This window comes from Mastacembelus armatus, chromosome 13, assembly GCF_900324485.2.
Source record: "Mastacembelus armatus chromosome 13, fMasArm1.2, whole genome shotgun sequence".
Taxonomy (NCBI): Eukaryota; Metazoa; Chordata; class Actinopteri; order Synbranchiformes; family Mastacembelidae; genus Mastacembelus; species Mastacembelus armatus.
Genome location: NC_046645.1, coordinates 20,950,833 through 20,970,060, shown reverse-complemented (window position 1 = coordinate 20,970,060; position 19,228 = coordinate 20,950,833). Strand labels below are relative to the sequence as shown.

The following is a 19,228-nucleotide window of genomic DNA, read 5'->3' as shown; positions in this document are numbered from 1 at the left end:
CTATCTTCACCCAGACAGAAAAAAGCACTGACAGAAACAATGCATTAGGCAGCAGATGGTGCAGTGTAATGTGTGCTGATCACAATAAACCAGAAGTTTTGTGTGGTTTCACACAGTGTGTCTTCGAAGCTTCCACTTTCTTGTATACTTCTTTCCAAACTGTCTGAAGGTCTGTACTTTGTATTTTTACAGCTTTTATCACCGTCTTAGTTCTGCTTTAAAATAGCATAAAAAAGACAAAACATTAAAAAATAGGAATGGAATGTTTTTCCTCAATTTGATGGCAGAGGTAAGCTGTGTGTAGCTCTTTAAAGTAATGGAGCCTGCTGCTGAAACTCAGTGTGACAGTTGCTCTTTATTGAAGATTTGCACCAGAGAGCTTTTTCTTGGTGGTTCTGCCTGTGTCTGCCCAACATGGCATGATGATTGATGGGAGAGAAGCTGCTATATGAAGTTTTCTTGTTGAAATGACATGCACGTAGATTTTCTGAAAGGCCAGTGGAGAGCTGACATACAGTATCAAAACCAGACTTGCTGTCCATCTCAAGAGAGTTTTTGTGTGTCTTGAGATATACCAAAATAAATCTTTAAGCTCTTTATATTCCTAACATATACACTATATATGCACATAAGACAAATGTTCATGCCATGACATCATATTGCACATGACCCCATCTTCTGTGTTCTGTGGATATGACTGATAATTTAAATTGTATGTCTCTAAAAAAATATTATGTGCCCCAAGTCTGCCCCAAACTGGTGTCTTGTATACAGATGTTCTTTTATTAGTTTTACTTGTGTACAGTGAATTTTATTAAGTCACTTGGGCAAACAGACCTGGTGTGATGCATCTCCAAGTCAAAGACGGATAAAGAACAAAGCAGAGACTGGAGGGCTCAACTTAAAAACTTCATTTCCATGTCAAAGTGTCAAAGAGAAGGAGTGTCAATCAGTGCTCCGGATCCAAGTCTTTTGTAGGTGTTGCTTTAAAGCCTTCTTTAGTTGGTATGTGCTGGGAGCAGCATGTTTTGCCATTGGTTCTTCTGTGGTAGATCATTGACGTCAGTTTCAGCTGTCAATCATATCTGTCCCCACTGGGGGACCAGTCTACAAAGCTCCAAGTCGGCAGCAGGTGTAATAGCAAAACCATGTCATATTTATTTCATGCTCTGATGATTTTCTTTTTCAGCCATTTATATTAGAAGCACACAGCATTACGAACCTCAAAATGCAACTGTCACCTAGTGTCACATTATTTGTTTTCAGAGTATAGAGCCATACAAATTACTTGTGTTGCTGAATGACAGTTAGGCTTCAAATTGTAATCTGTTGAGGAAAAAAATATCCAACAACTGTCACTCTTTGCATACATAAAGTGGCCTATATATACTTTTCACAGTGACACAAAGACACAAAATGCACAACAGATTTAATGTGACACATTTTCTATTCAGGCAAGCTATCAAGACTTTTAAATCTAGATTATAAAAAATATTATTATTATTATTACTAGTAGCAGTAGTAGTAGTAGAAGTAGTAATAGTGTTTACTATGGACACTGAATTGGGTTCTCATCCTCTTCTCTAACATCAAGCAGAGCAAAGATGAATTATGAGAAACATTTTTATTTTACATTTTTACACCTGTATACATTTCTTGTCTCTTCCCATTTGTGAATTGCTCATATCAAGTATTCCTGGTGTTTTGATTTTGTTCAACTTTTACTTGTCAGATGTGAAGAGCAACAAAAGCAGACACTTTCTCCAGACTATAAAAAAAACATGTAAAAACCACATGAAAAAAGTGGTCCACCTGATTCATGTTTGCATTACTCTCTTACATAAAGAAGCCTGATGATCACAGCGTTTCCCATAAACAGCACGTACTGCAGCTGAGAGTGAGGCTGTGGTAAATATTTCCATATTGAAATCAGTTCAACTGACAGCCTGACAGTCAACTGATATTTCACTCACATTTTTAAACAACTTCATTCGTGCTATATGGATTTTATTGATTATTCAGAAGTACATATTCTGAGCAAAACTAATGTTGTAAAGTTTTTAATTTACATCTATTTAACTAATTAGTCTATTCTATGTCTAACAATATTGTAATATGAACAACTGGTTGTAATGTGAAAAAACCTCCACTTGAATTGTAGCATAATGGACTTGGGCATTTTTTTCATCTATGCATAAAAATGCATGTGTGTATTGAGTATGTTTTCACTGACACAAGATGTAGTGTGTGATATTATTATCTATTGCTCCTTTGTTTGGGATTTTTAGTAATGACCCCCCATTACATGGATATACCATTTTCACAATTCACCAAACTAAAACTCTTTAATTAGCAGCATTTATTTACTGAGCAAGCATGTGTGAAAATATTTAGGTCCTTCATTCACAACACATTGCTATGCCGATATGTGTAGCACTGAGCTTGTTCAACTCCATAATGGCAATACAGTACGCCAGGATCATTTGCTTTATGTACTGAGGGACTGGATTTCAGTGCACATCTCTTCTCTGATTTCATTATTTGATGATTTCCCATTTCCATCCATTTAAAATCATGTTAACTGAGATCTAAAGTGGCAACAACAGAGACCATTTGTTTTAAGCGATGTTCATGGCTATTTTTGGCATTTGTGTGTTGGGAGCATTGTAATATTGTTTTTTTAAATACTATTGTCCATTAAAGCATTAGATTCATAATTTTCATAGTCAAAACAATTTTAGGAAATTGTCAGTTGATTTTTAATTCACATCATGTACTGTAACTATATGTAACTGGTTTTCTTGTGACTACTTTCACATTCAGTTTAAGTAAACACTAAAATATAAATGCCTAAACAGTTTAAATTGTAAAACTATATTACAAACATTAATGAAAGTAACAGTAGTAAGCTATAGAACATCAATGCCAATAAGAGAATGAAAATCTCTTGTTAGCCTGTGTTATGTTGGTGTTTAAACATACTGTATTTTAAGGTTCAATGTGTAATATTTAAAGTGATCTATTAGCAGAAATTTAGCATAGTATTCATAAATGTGTTGTCATTAGTGTGTACTCACCAGAAAATGCCAAATATTGCATCTTAATCTTAGATTTTAAAGCTACACAGGCAGTGGATCTCCATTCACGGAGGCAGCCATGTCCCTTATGCCTCTTTGCCCTGCAAATGCCAAACACTTAAAAAAATAAATAAATAAAACAATGTATAAGATTATTCATTAAGGATAAATTAGTTCCACTATAAAATTAAAGACCATAACAACTGTTAAATGAGGCAAAAACAGAATTCCTCGCAAATATGAGCTTATACATAACAGCACACTTACTTCAACAGCAAATCATTTGACAAATTAGCTCACAGAATGAAAGCAAAAAAGTAGCATTCAATTTCTCTAAACATTTTGGATTTTAATTATTCGTCAGCATGCAGTAGGATGCAAACTGTGCCATGTAGGAGGTTCTGGTGTTAAAAGAAGTGTGGTTTAAAATTGTTGTGTACAGTGTAAATGTATGTGCTGATAGAGAATGCCTGGTTGTTGTGGCCCTGTGGTCTATAGTAACTTTGCATTTGCATCTGTGGACACGTGTCCTTCTACTATAAAGTCATCAACAGGTCACTCTCTCCTCAGTAAAAGCCTTCCTCTTCACTTGGCTGTGGAGAGCAGCGACCACAGAAGCAGCACCAGTTTGGACCCCTGCCTTTCACCCAAAGAGAGCTGGGATAGGCTCCAGCAGATCCCTGTGACCCTTAATAAGAATAAGGGAGTATAGATAATGGATGGATGTATGTTTATTTGGAAAGCTTTTTTTTTTTTTCATTTTTCCATTACAGGGGCTTGCACTGGTTGCACTTAGAATATGCTATTTTATGCCAGTGCTTGTTTCCTTGAATCGCTGCAACAGAGGTGGTGAGTAAAAACAGAATGGCGACATTTCTAAAACATATGCCAGGTTAAAATACACTAGTATTATACTTTCATTATGAGCCATACTAGGCCTGCTCTTACATCTAAAAATCAAATCCTGCCACTGAGGCTTCTCCTTATTAAAATAAGCAATGAGGTGGTGATTTCAAGGGCGCTCCCAGTTGCTGAAAAGTAGATCCGCTGAACCTCTCAGGATTCTGCCTCAGAGCAGGTGCACCTGGGCACATTCCCCTTCTTCCGAAAGATTCCTCTGCATGTTCTGTGGCAATGCCACCCCTTCAAACAGACTGACAGCTCCTCTATGGCTGCTCTGATGCTGTAGATAAGTTGATGTATGAGAGGAAAAGCTGGAAAGATTCGTTTGAGAGGCACAGACCACTTCCCTTTTATGTAGTTGAGGGCAAAATGCAAGGCTCTTGACTTTCAAATGCAACATCTGACTATTTTGTTTGGCCAAATGATGCTAGCAAATGCGATGTGATGTTTGAAATGAAAAGGTTCTCATTTGTGATACATTACTCAATATGAGCACAATGCCCTGAAGGCCAGTGAGGTTTTATATAAAATATATTTTTTCTTCATCCTACTTTTGTAGTTACCTTTTATTTTGTAAGAATTGTAGTTGTGAATGTTTTAGTGTGTTATGCATGCAACAGACACCAGTCATTAATATGAATCAGGTCCACGGAGTGCATGCTTTTCAAAATTTTTCATAAAAAATCTCAATCTGCCAGCTCCAACAGTAAGAGGAAGAATACAGGCAGTAGCAGGAATAGTAGCAGTCCTGTAGCTGTAGCGGTCAGTGCTTTCTTCTGAAAAGTCTAATAAAATATTAATGTCCATGACAAAATCATTCACTGTCATTACTCATTTCACTGCATTAGCAGTACTTTGTCAGGTAATGCCTTTGTCCTTTTAGCCTTATTCAGGTGCTGTAGTCCTGTACAGCTTCTTCTGACACTACCACACTAAATGCTGACAGGAGAGTAGTAGTAAGCTACACATGCTTCCAATTATAAGCTAAGAGCCATTTAACTGAAGACAACATAACATGGCAGGGAAAAATAAATACTGATCAAGGTCTGAAGCTATGTAAAGGTTGAATGTGTGGGCATCAAATGAAGATCATCAAAAGACGAAGAAATCAAGGTGTGACTATGGAAATCCAGTCGATTTTACTGTTGTGTGCAGCTTGGAATGTACCCCACGCTTACAGTGATGAGCGTGCCTGTTTGTGTTGACTGGGATGTTTGAGAGATGGTCCTGGAGGAGCAAACACACCCAACCAACCGAGTCAACACTCATACTGCTCTCTCCTCACTATTCACTCTACTTTGACTTGATTTTCAAAGGCCAAGAATTCTTTCCCTCAAAGGAGATGGTGAGAAAAACAACAACACTCCAGCTGTCTATGCCAGAAGAGTAACATCTAGAAATAACATTTCATGTTTCTCATGTTTTAGTTAACATGTGAACAGATTTCTGTTTTTCTCAGCTTATTTTTCAAAAAGAATTTTTCAAATGAAGAGCTTGCACAAAAGCCTGAATTTTTCCCCAGTACTATTACTAATTCACAAGTACATTGCATCCCTGTTCATTTTCTGATTGTCTGCAGGCACTAAGGAGCTGAATGCCACAGGAAAATCATTCACAGTGAGGAGTAGCCTCCAATTTGAGGTGGACAAACGGGATGACGGCGTCGCTTATACCTGCAGTGTAGAGCATGAGTCTCTGTCCAAGCCCTACATGACAACTGAGGTCCTGGAGGTCCACTGTGAGTGCAGTCAGACACACCCCACAAAGCTGGATTAGGTGCACGATTAGCATTGAGAAGAAATAGGAGGACTGAGATTACATTCATGTCTGCAGGTTTAGCTTTGCATTTTCTGAGGATTAGTGCAGGATTAGTTTGCAGGTAACAGATTAGTACTAAAGCAGAACTGGGATATAGGCCAGAGCTAAGAGCTGCCCAATGGGTAAAGAGCTAACTACTGTTGTGCTTTGTCAGTGTTAGAGTTAAAGCCTCTAACACACAGTACATCCATAGTGTTGAATTCTTTTTTGTCTCTCCTTCACAGATGCTCCCCATCTGGAGATCACACATTCGCTGATTATTCCACAGGAAGGGCAATACTTCAAATTGGAGTGTGTTTCCATTGGCAACCCACCGTAAGTTGGCATTTATTTACTCAATATGGCAGTAACTAAAATAAAAACAGGTACAAATTTGACTCCTTTTCATTACAGAAAGTAATTTTTTCTAAAATTGCCCCAGGGCCTGATTTATTATTTTCTAATATTCACGTAAAGATAGAGTGTTGTATGCATTTTCTTTCCTAGACCCGAACCTGTGCTGTGGTCTAAAGATGGAGGAGAGCTGCCAGACATTGAGCGTATGATTGTGGAGGGCAGGGAACTAACCATCACAACACTCAACAAAACAGACAATGGCACATACCGCTGCGAGGCCAGCAACCACCTTGGGACCAGCAGTGCTGAATATATACTTTATGTATATGGTGAGTCTTGTTATGGATGACCAGTTTTTTCTTTTTTTCTTTTTAATGATCAGGTTCCTCGATGCTTCGCAGAACAATATGTGCTAACTCAAAGATGGTTGGTATTCATTATACAGACACAGTGCCAGTATAATAACAAGCGATGATAGCTACCTTAAACATTTCACCCATGCAGTTATGCATTATCAAAACAGCTTATTCCTCTCAAGGGTCGCGGGGGACTAGAGCCAATCCCAGTTCAGACTGGGCAACAGTCGTGGAACACACACTGAACAGATTACCAGTCTATCACAGGGATGACACACTGAGATGGATAAACATTCATTCCTACAGGCAATTTAGAGTCACCTGTCAACCTAACTTGCATGTTTTTGGACTGTGGGAGGAAACCAGATATAGCCGAAAAAACCCACAGAGACAGGGGCAAAATGCATAATGAGTGGATATGTACGACAGTATAGATCAGCAAACATGCTTTAAAATTGTTTTACCTAAAAACTAATAATTTCCCTGAATAAAGTTTATTTTTACATTGGTTGTAAAGATGTGCACCAGGTCAGGTCACTTAATATATTTCAACATCCTGTCTGTTCCTTAGCTACACATCATGTTGAGTTACTGTTTTGGCAAATTGTTAAGGCCTGCTGGACAGTTTTGCATCTATTTTCTTTATAATCCAAGTCAGTTGATCAGTTCAGTTCAAGTCTGCATAAATGTTTGTCAATAATATATTTTAAATATGTGACCATGCCACGTTGTATGCCCTGCATTACACTGATGTGACATGACCTATATTTTAACTTTGACATGATAGTAGGACAAATTTGCCTCTAGTTGCAGCTTTGATTTCAAGTGCAGAATATGTCATCAAAGTATGTGATAAACATGTAAAGGCCCTGGTCTAGTTCTGTATAATATCAACTAAATGGTTGTTAGTAGTTACTACCTAGAAGTAATACAGTATGGGATAATAGAGTGAAAGTTGGCTTCCAACAACTGACCACAGATGTGAAAATAAAATAAGGATAGTACATTCATAAATAAATTGTTATTAAGTATATCAAATTTATAGATAGATAGATAGATAGATAGATAGATAGATAGATAGATAGATAGATAGATAGATAGATAGATAGATAGATAGATAGATAGATAGATAGATAGATAGATAGATAGATAGATAGATAGATGGATAGGATGAGGTCTAATGCCATTTAAGAACTTCAACAATCCACGTGCAAATCTTGCCTCACTGTACTGTATATATCAGTAAACAGGTTTAGCCTCTGGACTCTTCCTGTGAGGAAACAGAAAAAACGTGTTAAGGATTCTGTATTTAGCTTCTGAGTACTGCCTGGAGGAGAGATAAGTTAATCCTGAGACAGTGGATGGGCTGAGAGAATAAAGACAGCGTGGTGCAGGAAACGGATCATTAAGGACTCTGCACTACATGTTTGTAACGTTTATCAAATACAGCCAAGCAAAAATACAAAAACTGGGGCAGAATATTAAAATTGAACTTGGATTTATTTGTTTCTATTTTGCCAATTAAAAAGTAACACACAAGAGTGCAGTTTGTTTGAGAGTAACTAATCACAGCTCAGATACTGGACTTAGTCAAGCTCACAAGAAGTTAGTGGAAGCACAGCAGCTTCTTTCTTCACTTTTGAAGGTAGTCTTTTGCATAGAGAAAGGCCTTTCTTGGGAAAAAGAATGAAAAATATGAGGACACATTCATTCTTTCAGTTTTTGTTATCTCAGTCTCTTCTTTCAGCACACCCACTGAACATGGGCAGGTAGTGATTACAGACTAGCCATATCATCCTGTCATGTCTGGGCACCATGGGTTGGACCATAGATTTATTCCTCACATATCACAGCCATTTTTACATTATTTCAAATTGAAAACAATCATATTTGTGGAACCTGTGTTGTTAAAGTTACAGTACACAGAGTTATTTCTCGGTCTTTGTGTGGTTAGCTGAAGAAATAGCACAACGGACAACCCTCAGCAGCTCTCTCACACAATGCACAATGGTCCTGGTTACAACGGAAAGATGAAAAATTGAGTCTAGCAGGTAAAAGATGTGTGAAACAGGCTCATTTCCACTGATGATGACAGTCATGCTTCAGAGCTACATTGTGTCTATCCAAATACTTGCTGGGTCTGTTTGGATCATCTCAGCTTCTAAGCCTAATTTGCTAATGACAGGAGAGCTGAGAAGCAATAAATGTCAGCACCTCACCACAATTAATCATCATTTGCAGTTATGTTCGTTAATACACTGTATTAAATACGAGTGAGGAAACACTACATATGATAATTTGTCTGCAAGTTTAGAGCGATGGTAACAGACAGTTGGTTAAACACATCTATTTATGAAGCTGTAGTCCCATTTCCTGCCTTTTATACCTCACATTTCACATATTTATTTATTTTCACGTCAATAAGCATGACATAGGGTGAGTTTTGCATTTTCTGTGCGCACCCTTTTATCAACCAATCATCAATTGCTTGAAAATGTAACAGTTGTGAGAGTCTTTTATTTATGACTCTTCCTTTATCAAAAAATATTTCTAACAGAGTTTACACATGTGGGGCTCATTTGTGCAGCTTTTCTATTTTATAATCTGTGCATTTTTTCATTATTTTGCCTGTATCCACTGTGGTAAAAGCCCAGTAATAAACCACTGCACCTGTCACACATAGTAGCTGATTTGTGCTGTTTAATTTTCCTGTACGTTTTCTCATGTTGAGCCTGTTCCCTATGGAGAGGTTTGTTTTTGCTCCCCCAATGTTCCTGTTTTCATTTAGCAGATGTCATCACCTTAGTGCCTCCATCTCCAGCTCCCCTGCTTCCCTCTCTAGCCTCCATTCTTCCAGTCTGCTAATGCCGACATTCCCACATCAGGCATAGCCAGTCACAGCTGCGTTCGCAGGTACGCTCGCATCCCCTCCATTGCCCTGCCTCAATGCTCCATGCACTCACAAACATGACACTGAACACAGAGTGGATGATTGATGAACTAACAACCAGGCTGTGAGCTAGAAAATAGCATTGTTTTACTGGATGAATTCAAACTGTGTTTATTTATCCCTTTCCTGTCTGCTTGACTTTTTTATACACATCACTGTTACCTCACCAGCATTTTATTACTGTTTCTGATTAGTTTCACTAGTGGTAGCTAACAATATGTAGACACTGTGAAGTTAGTTACCACATCCAGTTTGTAAACACATTATCTTTGTAGAAAAAGAAAACAGAAAACATGAGTGTTCACACTTCAGTTCTTTGACAGAAAGGTTGCTGCCATCACAACCACATATAAGAATGCATGCAGTTATATTTAAATATTGTTTACCAAAATCACAGGCATTGTCTTTTCTTCTGTTCATTACTTCCAAATGTTATAGGAGTATTTTGAGTATGGTTTTGCCATAATGAGCCAAAGGAGCACATTGCAAAATGGGTGCCCTGACAGTCAAAATAGTTTTGGTGTCTTGGCGGAGAAAACAAAGGTTACTCTGGATTTGGGATGTGCTTCATTTCAATAATTAACTCAAAATTAGGTGCCCTGTGCAGTTTCAAACAGGTTGTGTTTATATTCAGTGTTTCTCACCAAAAACATCATTGAAGTCCACATGATTGTAACACAGCTTATTCCCATGCACATGACATGTAAACATGTTGAATTCATTTCTGTATTAGAAAATGTTTTAATATTTTAAAATATGCATTATTTACATCCAGGTTTGCTAGCTTACAGTTTTCATAACCACCTGTGTGAGCGCAATTGTCAGTGTAATAGTTTTTGCAGCAAGACTGTGTATCACGATGACTGTGTATATTCTTTTGCATGTGCACAATACAAATAAAGAAAAGTTTGCTAATGAAAGTATTAAACCATAGCACTACTAGTGTTAAGAAAATTCCACAAGGTACCTTGAAATGGCCTTTCAAAGTAATGCCAGAAAAAACCCAACTAACACCATGACTTTCCATTTCCAGCTTTGTCATTTATCATATTGTTATACTCTTATCTTCATCACACTGCCTGATGGAATGAACTAAAATAGATATAACATACTAAAGGGATCTTCTTGGTCTAATATTTAAGGGTCAGTCCATATAAAGTCCAAAACATATTTTCTCATTAACCTGTAGTGCTGTAAACATGCAGAGTCATTTGCCCAGGTTTTGAGGTATTTGTCTGTATGTTTTGAACTCAGTACGGTGGTGGTAAATGGAATGTCATATACTTGTAAGTTATAAACAAAAATTAAGAACAAGTCATTACATAGACAAATTATTAGACAGTTATTTTTATCCCAGCTACATGCTGCTAGAGATGAAGCAGAGATAAATAAACAATGTTTATTTGTAATTTTGGTGTGACCCATTAAGGATTTCCAATTACACAGACAAATTCATTATATAAACATTTGTTCTTCTTCTTCATCATCAGAAACAACCCATGCTAAATTCTATTTCCTTTGAACTTTGTGGTCACTTTTTTATCACGGTGTTGTTCCCCTCGTCTTCCCTTACTGCTGTCACTGTCTGCAACCATGGCAACAGCCAAAGACTTCCCAGGGCCTACAACAGGTAAATATCCAACTAGATGATCATTGCAAGCCAGAGTAACAGTGTGTGATGCTGGATCTGGATCTGGGTCAGGACACATTATGACCTCCACCCAGCATGAGCCAAACCATCACCATGCATGGATGCGCATTCTGCTGATGCCAGCTGCTTTCTCTCTAGCAACGTCACAGGCTGCATAAGTTATCACACAATATGTTACTGGTTTGGTTGGTCTTTGGACAATGAAATAGATGGCTCTATCGGAGTGGAGCTGGGCTGAAGATTGTATCTAAGCCAGGGTGTAAATATTTGGTATCAGATCATGTGATTAGGGCAGAAATTGAAAGAAATGTCCAAAATCTTTGTGGGATTTCTTTTCTTTCACATTTCTGATCTCGTAGGTTTTTGTGAGAAATTCTTTTGTTTCTTTTTTTCTAGTCACATCTACTTACATTTATGTGCATAGCCTGTGGTTTGGAGCAATTCGTTTGTGAAATATATGTATCCAGTTTAATATATGCGAGGCTGTGTCTGGTTGGACATATATGAACACTTTTTTAATGGTCATTTACTCACAGTTGAAGCTGGAAACATAATTTTCAAACATGTGTTTAGACGACAAGGTCAGATGCAATGCAGGAAGAGCACTTCATCTTCTCTCATTCCTGTGAGCTGTGTACAAGAGCTCAGCGTGATATGAAAACTGCTTATGCTCCTCATTGACAGTGGAATCACCTGTACAGATCATTGTATCCATTGATGTAACCAAAATTGAGTGAATTCAACTGTTGTACCAAAACAATTATTGTTTCCAAGTGTGATGTGCCTGCCTGTGAGTCCCTGAGAAAACAACCATGGTGGTTCTCTTCTGCATGGAGCATGTTTCACCACTTCATATTTTTTATTTTTAATGTCCCACACTCTGGATTGTGGAAAATGAGGATTGCATTTTGTTGACAGACGAGTATATCAGGGTCTGTAGGAACATCCCCGCCGTCATTTCCCAGGGTCACTTTGCAAAAGTGAGCACAAGCCACAGCCATTCATCAGCTTGATATAATGAGAGCACACAAGGTGCACAGTCAAGACTCAGCCACTTACAGTTTATTACAGGACAGACACAAAGGCATGCACCTGCCTGAGAAACCTTCAGCTCACCATCTGACTGGAGGTCTCCTCATGTTAAATAACAGTTTTTAAAAAAAAAACAAAAAAAACAACTGATGCCCAGCAGCAGAATGTGGCAGTGATCAAGGAGAAAACACAAACAATAGTGTGTGTGTGTGTGTGTGTGTGTGTGTGTGTGTGTGTGTGCTTAGAGGCTTTGGGAAAGAAAAAAAAGCACAGTATCACTAAGAGCTACATTTCAGTTTTCTTGCAGCATATTGCTGACGCTGTTGCCCCATTTTTGAAATGTGTTTTGTATTATTTCCTTTATACCTCAATTCAGGTGCTACAAAGCAACGATGTCAAGTTGCTGGCAGAAGGTCATTTGGGACTGTTAGGCTTTGTTCACAAATGTTAAAGCTACAACTGAATTTTTCTCATTTTTCAGGATAATTGCATATTTTATTCCTGTTTAACAAATGTCTATAGCTGCATGGGATGGAATACATTGCAGGTGTTAACATTATCTCTCCACTTTTCCTTCTGTCTGTTTTTGTCTCTTGATTGGTTTCAGATCCTAATGCTCTAGGACACCATGGACCTGACCATGCTTTAATTGGTGGTGTTGTTGCAGTCGTGGTCTTCATCACTTTGTGTTTGATAATAGTTTTTGGACGATACCTGGCCAGACATAAAGGTAAAACAGGGATCTTGAGTGCCCTTGATCAACAATGTTCTTGCTTGGTGTAAATGTGCATGTCTAGGTGGATAACTTGGTGTGGCTCTGTTTGTCTCCAGGGACATATCTAACGCATGAGGCCAAAGGAGCAGAGGATGCCCCTGATGCAGATACAGCCATCATAAATGCAGAAGGAAACCATGTGCATGCAGAGGAAAAGAAAGAGTACTTCATTTAGACTATCGTTACTCTTTTCCTTCTTTTCATGACAACTTTTGACAGCAGACATGCAATTTTAAGCTGCCTCAGCGTCACTACATAATCTGTTTTACTTTACTCATTATTCTTTTGTCTTCTTCAGAAAACTCATGCTTGGACATGCTTACTTTTAAAGTATCATTTTGCAATCAGTGTACCCCACGTAAAGTTGGGGTATTGCCATTTAAGTTTTACTGTGCCTAAATGCTGTATATTTTGTGCATTTTTTTCTCTCTTTTTCTTGACTCTCTCTAACTTTGTGTTTCAAAACCTTTTTTGCAATGTTTTTTTTTTAAATTCAGAAGCAACCAGAAATGTGTTTCAATTCAACTTAGAGTCAGCTCTTACCTTTTAAAATGTTTTGCTTTAAGAGCAGAATATCAAACATTAACAAAAGAGTCTTTTTAAGGATTAAACAGTGGTCTTGGATGTTGCCTGAAGTTTACCCCGCCACAGCCATACTGCACATGTTAAAAGAAATCAAGAAACAGACCAGACACTTTGACAAAACAAAAGAAGCACAATCTATGTGATTGTCTCTAGATGAAATCACCTCCCTTTTAGTACTGTCTGTGTATTCCTGCATTGATTTATTTTCTGTTTTTGCTCACACTGTTGATTTGTACCAACAGGAGAACGAGTTAGAAAATTAAAGCACAAAGTCTGAGGACTAACACAGAGGGAAAACACATCAACTGTTTCTTGTCTCAGGATTCAATACGAGTCTAGAAGGTGAGATGGTGTCAGACAGGCAATGAAGATTTTAGTACCCTTGCAGTCATAGTCATGGATGAGGAACTTTAATTTTGGTTAGCAATTTGATGTAAGATCCAAACTGAATGAGTGGAACCTGGTGGTGGTTCATTATTTATGTTGAATTTTATTGAACAACTATGCTCAATGTGTGGATATTGCTGTAAATTACTTGCATAACGTGCATATTGGTGAACAATATTGTTGAATCTTGGAATCCCTGACACATTACAATTTGTATATTAGCATATACAGTATTTATTTGTTTACAGTAAGTATTCCACAAGTCTTAATTTTTTTTCCCATTTATCTAATAAGATGTTGTCTTGCCAGAAGGCATGTAAATATTGTGTAAGTATTCAATTTTAGTAAAAGGAAAAACAATATTAGCCTATAGATTATAATTTTACATCATATCAGTTTCTGTCACTTTGATGAGATTGGTTTAACACTTTGGAAGATTTCTTCATGCAGGGATTCTCAATTGCTTAAAACTAAAAAAAATCTGGTTAAAATATACAGTATGTATTTATCATTATGATTGATTGACATTTATTATATAATACTATATTGATTGATATTATTGCTGTTATTACAAAAGTAGTTGTCTGACATTAACTTTTCCATTTTTTATTTCTGTTTGTCATGAAGAAAACAATACAAGGATCACCGTTATGGCCTTTGAGTTTGCTGCAAACAGTACTAATGACATGTTGAGGCATTGGTGAATCAGACATCCCCTCACTGTATATAGTCACTGTATCAAAGACATTGATCCGCATTGCCAATGCTCATACATGTTATTTTGTTAGTTCAGTATAATGCTATAAATAATTCATTTTGTACAAAGTTTTAATCGCTGTAATTAATTTGCTTTTTATGGGGTTTATGAGATTTGCTTTTTTCTCAGTATTGAATATTCATTTTTCAACTATGCCACTGTAAAAAAAACAGGAAAAAGAAAAAAGAGTGACAAAGTGCGGATTAAAATATGAACAACTTGAAAACTACCATTTTGTTGTGACTATATTTGTACTTTGAAATGCACCAAAGAGCAATATTTTGTGCTAGTGAGTTACAGCGTTATTACCCATAGTCACAATATCAATCCACACATATACTGTTAAATAAAAGGAAGCATATGTTGATGAAGCATATGTTGATGGTCAGTGCATTGACCAAAGCTGCACTGTAATTGTTATTCATTGCCACTGTTGAGTATTACTAAGCTTTTAGTATTAATAATATATGCAACGTGTCTAACTTTTAAAAGGATTAAAAAACTGTGAGGCTCTTCTGGTCATGATTTGCGCATTAATACAGGGTGACAAAGAAATTCTTTTTTTTTTTTTTTAATTTCCCTCTTGTTTTTAATGGAGGACTATTCAATATGCTTGAAGTGGCTTCATGAAGCTACCCACAGATGTCAACACAGCAGGCTGCTGTTGTCCTTGTCTGAACAAACTAAATATAGGAAGTAGGCTGAGTGAGGAAAACTGGAAGAAAACCATTCTGTGATTTGACATTATGGTCAAGGATGCTGGGATGCAGCTGATTTCTTTAATTGGAACTGACATGATAACACTTAAGGTAAAACTGTATTGATCTCTGTGGGGAAATTCATTCACTGAAAATGATCGTAGTAATTTTGCCAAATGGGAAAAGGAGAAATGTGACACTGAAAAGTTCATAAAATAAGCAATAAATGTAGAAAAAAGTGTAAATCGGTGAATAGAGTGGAGACCACTTTAAAGTACGTTGCCTTTGTACTGGGGTGAAATATGTATCTCTGATTTAGATAAATAATCTGATACAGATAAATATGTGTTATAGGTGAGAATTAGCGTAAATATTTCAGTCTATACAAAATCGTATAGAGAATTGCGAATAGAGTGACTATATGAGGGACGTGTAATGGTCTGTAGATGTGTATTATAATAACTACATTTTACAAATTTACATTTGATTTTATAATTATAATATCTTGCATACAACACTAGTCTTGATTGAGATGTACATTAAACACTAGCAATTTAGAAAACTACAAGAAGGCTCTCTTTATGGTCCATTTTCAGTGCTTCAGTGACACAGATGAACTTTGGGGAATTTGAGGATGAATATAATAGCCCTGTGCAGATTAAGGATGTCGAGATATTTAATATGAGCTCAGTAAAGGGAGATCTTGTTCCAGGACACAGGGCCCAAGTCATTATGAGCCTCCATTCTTCAGCACCCATTGACCTTGAGCATAATGTTGCTTCCCAGCTAATGTTGCCATTATCAACACACTGTCCAGCTAACCATCTGCCTGCTTCACACAACGCCTCACTCCCCCTCTCCTCTCAAAGCAACAGTTCCCAAAGCTCACTTCATAATCATTACCACCAAAAGCCCAGCCAGTTCAAATAAACATCAGCTCCTACGATCACACTCCTTCGCATTATTAAAAGCTCAGTGCTTCATTAATCTATGTAAATTGAGATAGACTGTCTTAAATAATGTCTGGCAGAAAATAATGCTAAGAATCCATCACAATTTTGTAATTGGATATCGAAGGGGGAAATGTTCATGTGCAATTGTAAATACTGAGTTGGAAAATGGATTTTTCTCCTTACCCTTGAAATGTGAGAACCATACCCTGGGCAATGCAACAATCACAGCATGACCTCTGAGGAGGCCTTGTAAGTCTTACTGAACTGAAAAAAACTGATCCCCACTGTACCCTGCAGACAGGGTCCATATCAGTCCTCCAGCTCACAATAAGCTCTTATCATAGCTGAACAGAAGTCTCTGACAAAATCCTTTAGGGACAAATTGATATCTTAAAAAAACTTTATTACACTTAAACATATTAGGTACAGTCTGCAGTTTTCAAGCAGAGTGTTTCTGGGTGTGAAACTGGGTGTGCTACTTCATATAAATTCGCCTTTTTTCTACATTTTCCTAGCCAACAAGAATTGGGTAGAAAAGTACAATTGTTTGTTTGTTTATGTTTTGTTTGTTTTTTGTTTTTTGTTTTGTTTTTTTTTTTACAAATAACAGATTGGTTTTTCTTTTCATCTCACATTTCTGCTGTAGATTAGTGGTTGCTGGAAGAGCCATAGTAAGACTGAGCAGGAAAATATGTCAAACCACCACACAAACAATGGTCCTACTTTTGGATTAGCAGCACAACATTTTATCCAGAAATAAAAATAATTCCATTTGTTTTCACTATCCAAGCATATAAATTGCCTTGTGTAATTCACAATTTGCTGGGGAGATAAAAGGATCAAAGGATTTCAAAGATGGAGAGGGATTGTAGAGCAAATGCAGTATGCTTAACAGCCATGATGAAGAAATGTTTGCCCTCTTGCTCATGTTTTTAATGACAGATTTAACAGGTATTAGAAATACTATGTAGTAACCCAATGATTCTTCCACACCTTGAGTCAATACTGTATTTATTGATGACAAAAATTACAATATTCTCACCTGAAAAAAATGTATTCAGCTATGCCTTTGTATTTTATTATATTGTTTAATTTCTCATATTGCTGCAAGACACAACAAAACTTTTAGAGGTTTACTTGTAATCATTGCTCTGCATCCACAGATGAGGTGCAAAGAGCAGACAGTGCAAGATGAAATTCACAATTTTTCAATATCCTCCTTTTCATTTTCAGAACTTTGTTTTGGAAGTCTGTTATCGTTGCCCTCAGAAGCCTGAGGTTGCACTGTTTGTGTAAATGGTTTTGTCTTTGATTGACAGCTCATTCTAATGGAGAATTGGAAAGAATAATAACGCTGTGTTTACAACACTGCTGCTACCTTGGAAAAGGACTCACTGCTGAAAAATCTCATGATGCCAACTCTCACTTCAGGTACGCTCATGGATTTGTTAACTACATTAACTAACTGCTGTCTTACTTTTCTATATGTTCCAATAGAAAATCTTCATGCAAAGCTACTAAACCTGAGCTTCTATAGCCTGACTTATATCTGTAAATTTCAGACCCTATTGGTATCCCTGCTGAATCCGAGGGCTGTACGATATTATCTGGAGATGTTTTTTGCCTAATCATATTTGATGAGATTAAACAGATCACTCACACTTCCACTTGTGACAGGGCTGAGTGGAAGTTAGAAGGAGTCAAATGATCTGGAACAAAGAACATGAGTTTTTGTATCCCACTGGATGCATCACTATACCATTAATTTAGATGAATGTGTGCAGTGAAATACAGTTCCCTTGTTTGCTACATGAGGGCTTCCACTTTGTGAGGCAGCGGCTTCAGTGTTTAAATCAGGCCACAGTGGATTGATGACTGAAACAGGACTGCCCACTGCAATTTAAACTCATTCATCCACACTGTCTCACGTTCCCTATGAATCTAAAAATATCCTGCCCTGGAATGTATGTCTGCCCTTTGATTTATTGGCTATTGTATTTTTAGAACTAATTAAAACAAACATTTCTGTATTGTTTGGCTGAATTTTGAATCATGCAAACCCAGGAGAGAACATAAAGGTGAGTCTTGTCTTGGGTAGTCTTTTGGGAAAAGAAGCTGTTACCTGTAGCATAAGGTATGCAATAAATAGGATGCCATCTGTTTGGATTTGAGCACTTGAGATTCTTCCAAGCAAGTCACCAGAGACTTAATTAAAGTTGGAATATTACTGACTTTGAGACTGCTGTCCCTCCAATAAAATGACAACTATAGAAAAATTTTGCAGTAGTTTGATATCTGAGATAAAATTTTCTTGAGGGTGAAAAGACAACACTGCACATTATTCAAGTGTTCATCCTTAGAGATTATAATAATTTATTTTGATGCTTATACCAGTGGTGTTTATGTTCACATTCAGTCTATTAAATTCTGGAAATGTTTTTCCATTAATGCTGGCAGGCACTGCCATATCCAGCTAAAATGCACATGTAGTCAAGTCAAGTCAAATAGTCTTTTTATGTCATTTCAGCTATACAGAGTTGGTACAGTACACAGTGAAACAAAACATTCCCCCAGGACACCTAGTGCTCCATATAACACACAACACAAAACGACAACACAAAACTGCTACTAGGATATATATAAAATGCAAAAACAGGAGGTAATTAATAACATAAAAGCCAACACAAAACTACTGCTAGACTATACATAGTGCAAACAGCAGGAAATAGGCATACATGTAACACAAGCGCGTAATGCCAGCAAAACACAGTGTGTGTCAAGTATACAGTTTAAATGCAATGGGGACAGCAGAAATGATGCACAATAAAATCAGTAATATCTTGTTGATGTGAAAATGGGTTGTGCTAGAGGCTAAATTGACATTTGTTTCAATAAATGTAAAACAAGCCACCATTTTTAGTAAAGATAGCATGTCACTAGTTCATTGTCT

At 37.0% G+C, this 19,228-nt stretch overlaps 1 protein-coding gene across 6 annotated transcripts in view; it reads left to right on the top strand.

Annotated features, from left to right (window-relative positions):
• The window catches only part of cadm2b (cell adhesion molecule 2b), a 124,983-nt gene extending 110,176 nt beyond the window's left edge, over positions 1 to 14,807 (top strand). For 4 of the 6 annotated variants that reach the window (XM_026299095.1, XM_026299094.1, XM_026299097.1 and 1 more), the window contains 5 exons: positions 5,560 to 5,718; positions 6,023 to 6,113; positions 6,285 to 6,463; positions 12,731 to 12,853; positions 12,955 to 14,807. In XM_026299095.1, the coding sequence (XP_026154880.1) occupies positions 5,560 to 5,718; positions 6,023 to 6,113; positions 6,285 to 6,463; positions 12,731 to 12,853; positions 12,955 to 13,073 (671 nt within the window). In that variant the 3' untranslated portion in view covers positions 13,074 to 14,807. Of the gene's footprint in view, positions 1 to 5,559; positions 5,719 to 6,022; positions 6,114 to 6,284; positions 6,464 to 9,278; positions 9,404 to 12,730; positions 12,854 to 12,954 lie in introns of those variants that run through there. The other 2 variants (XM_026299099.1, XM_026299098.1) reach the window with 2 other exon arrangements.
• Positions 14,808 to 19,228: the final 4,421 nt, after the last annotated feature.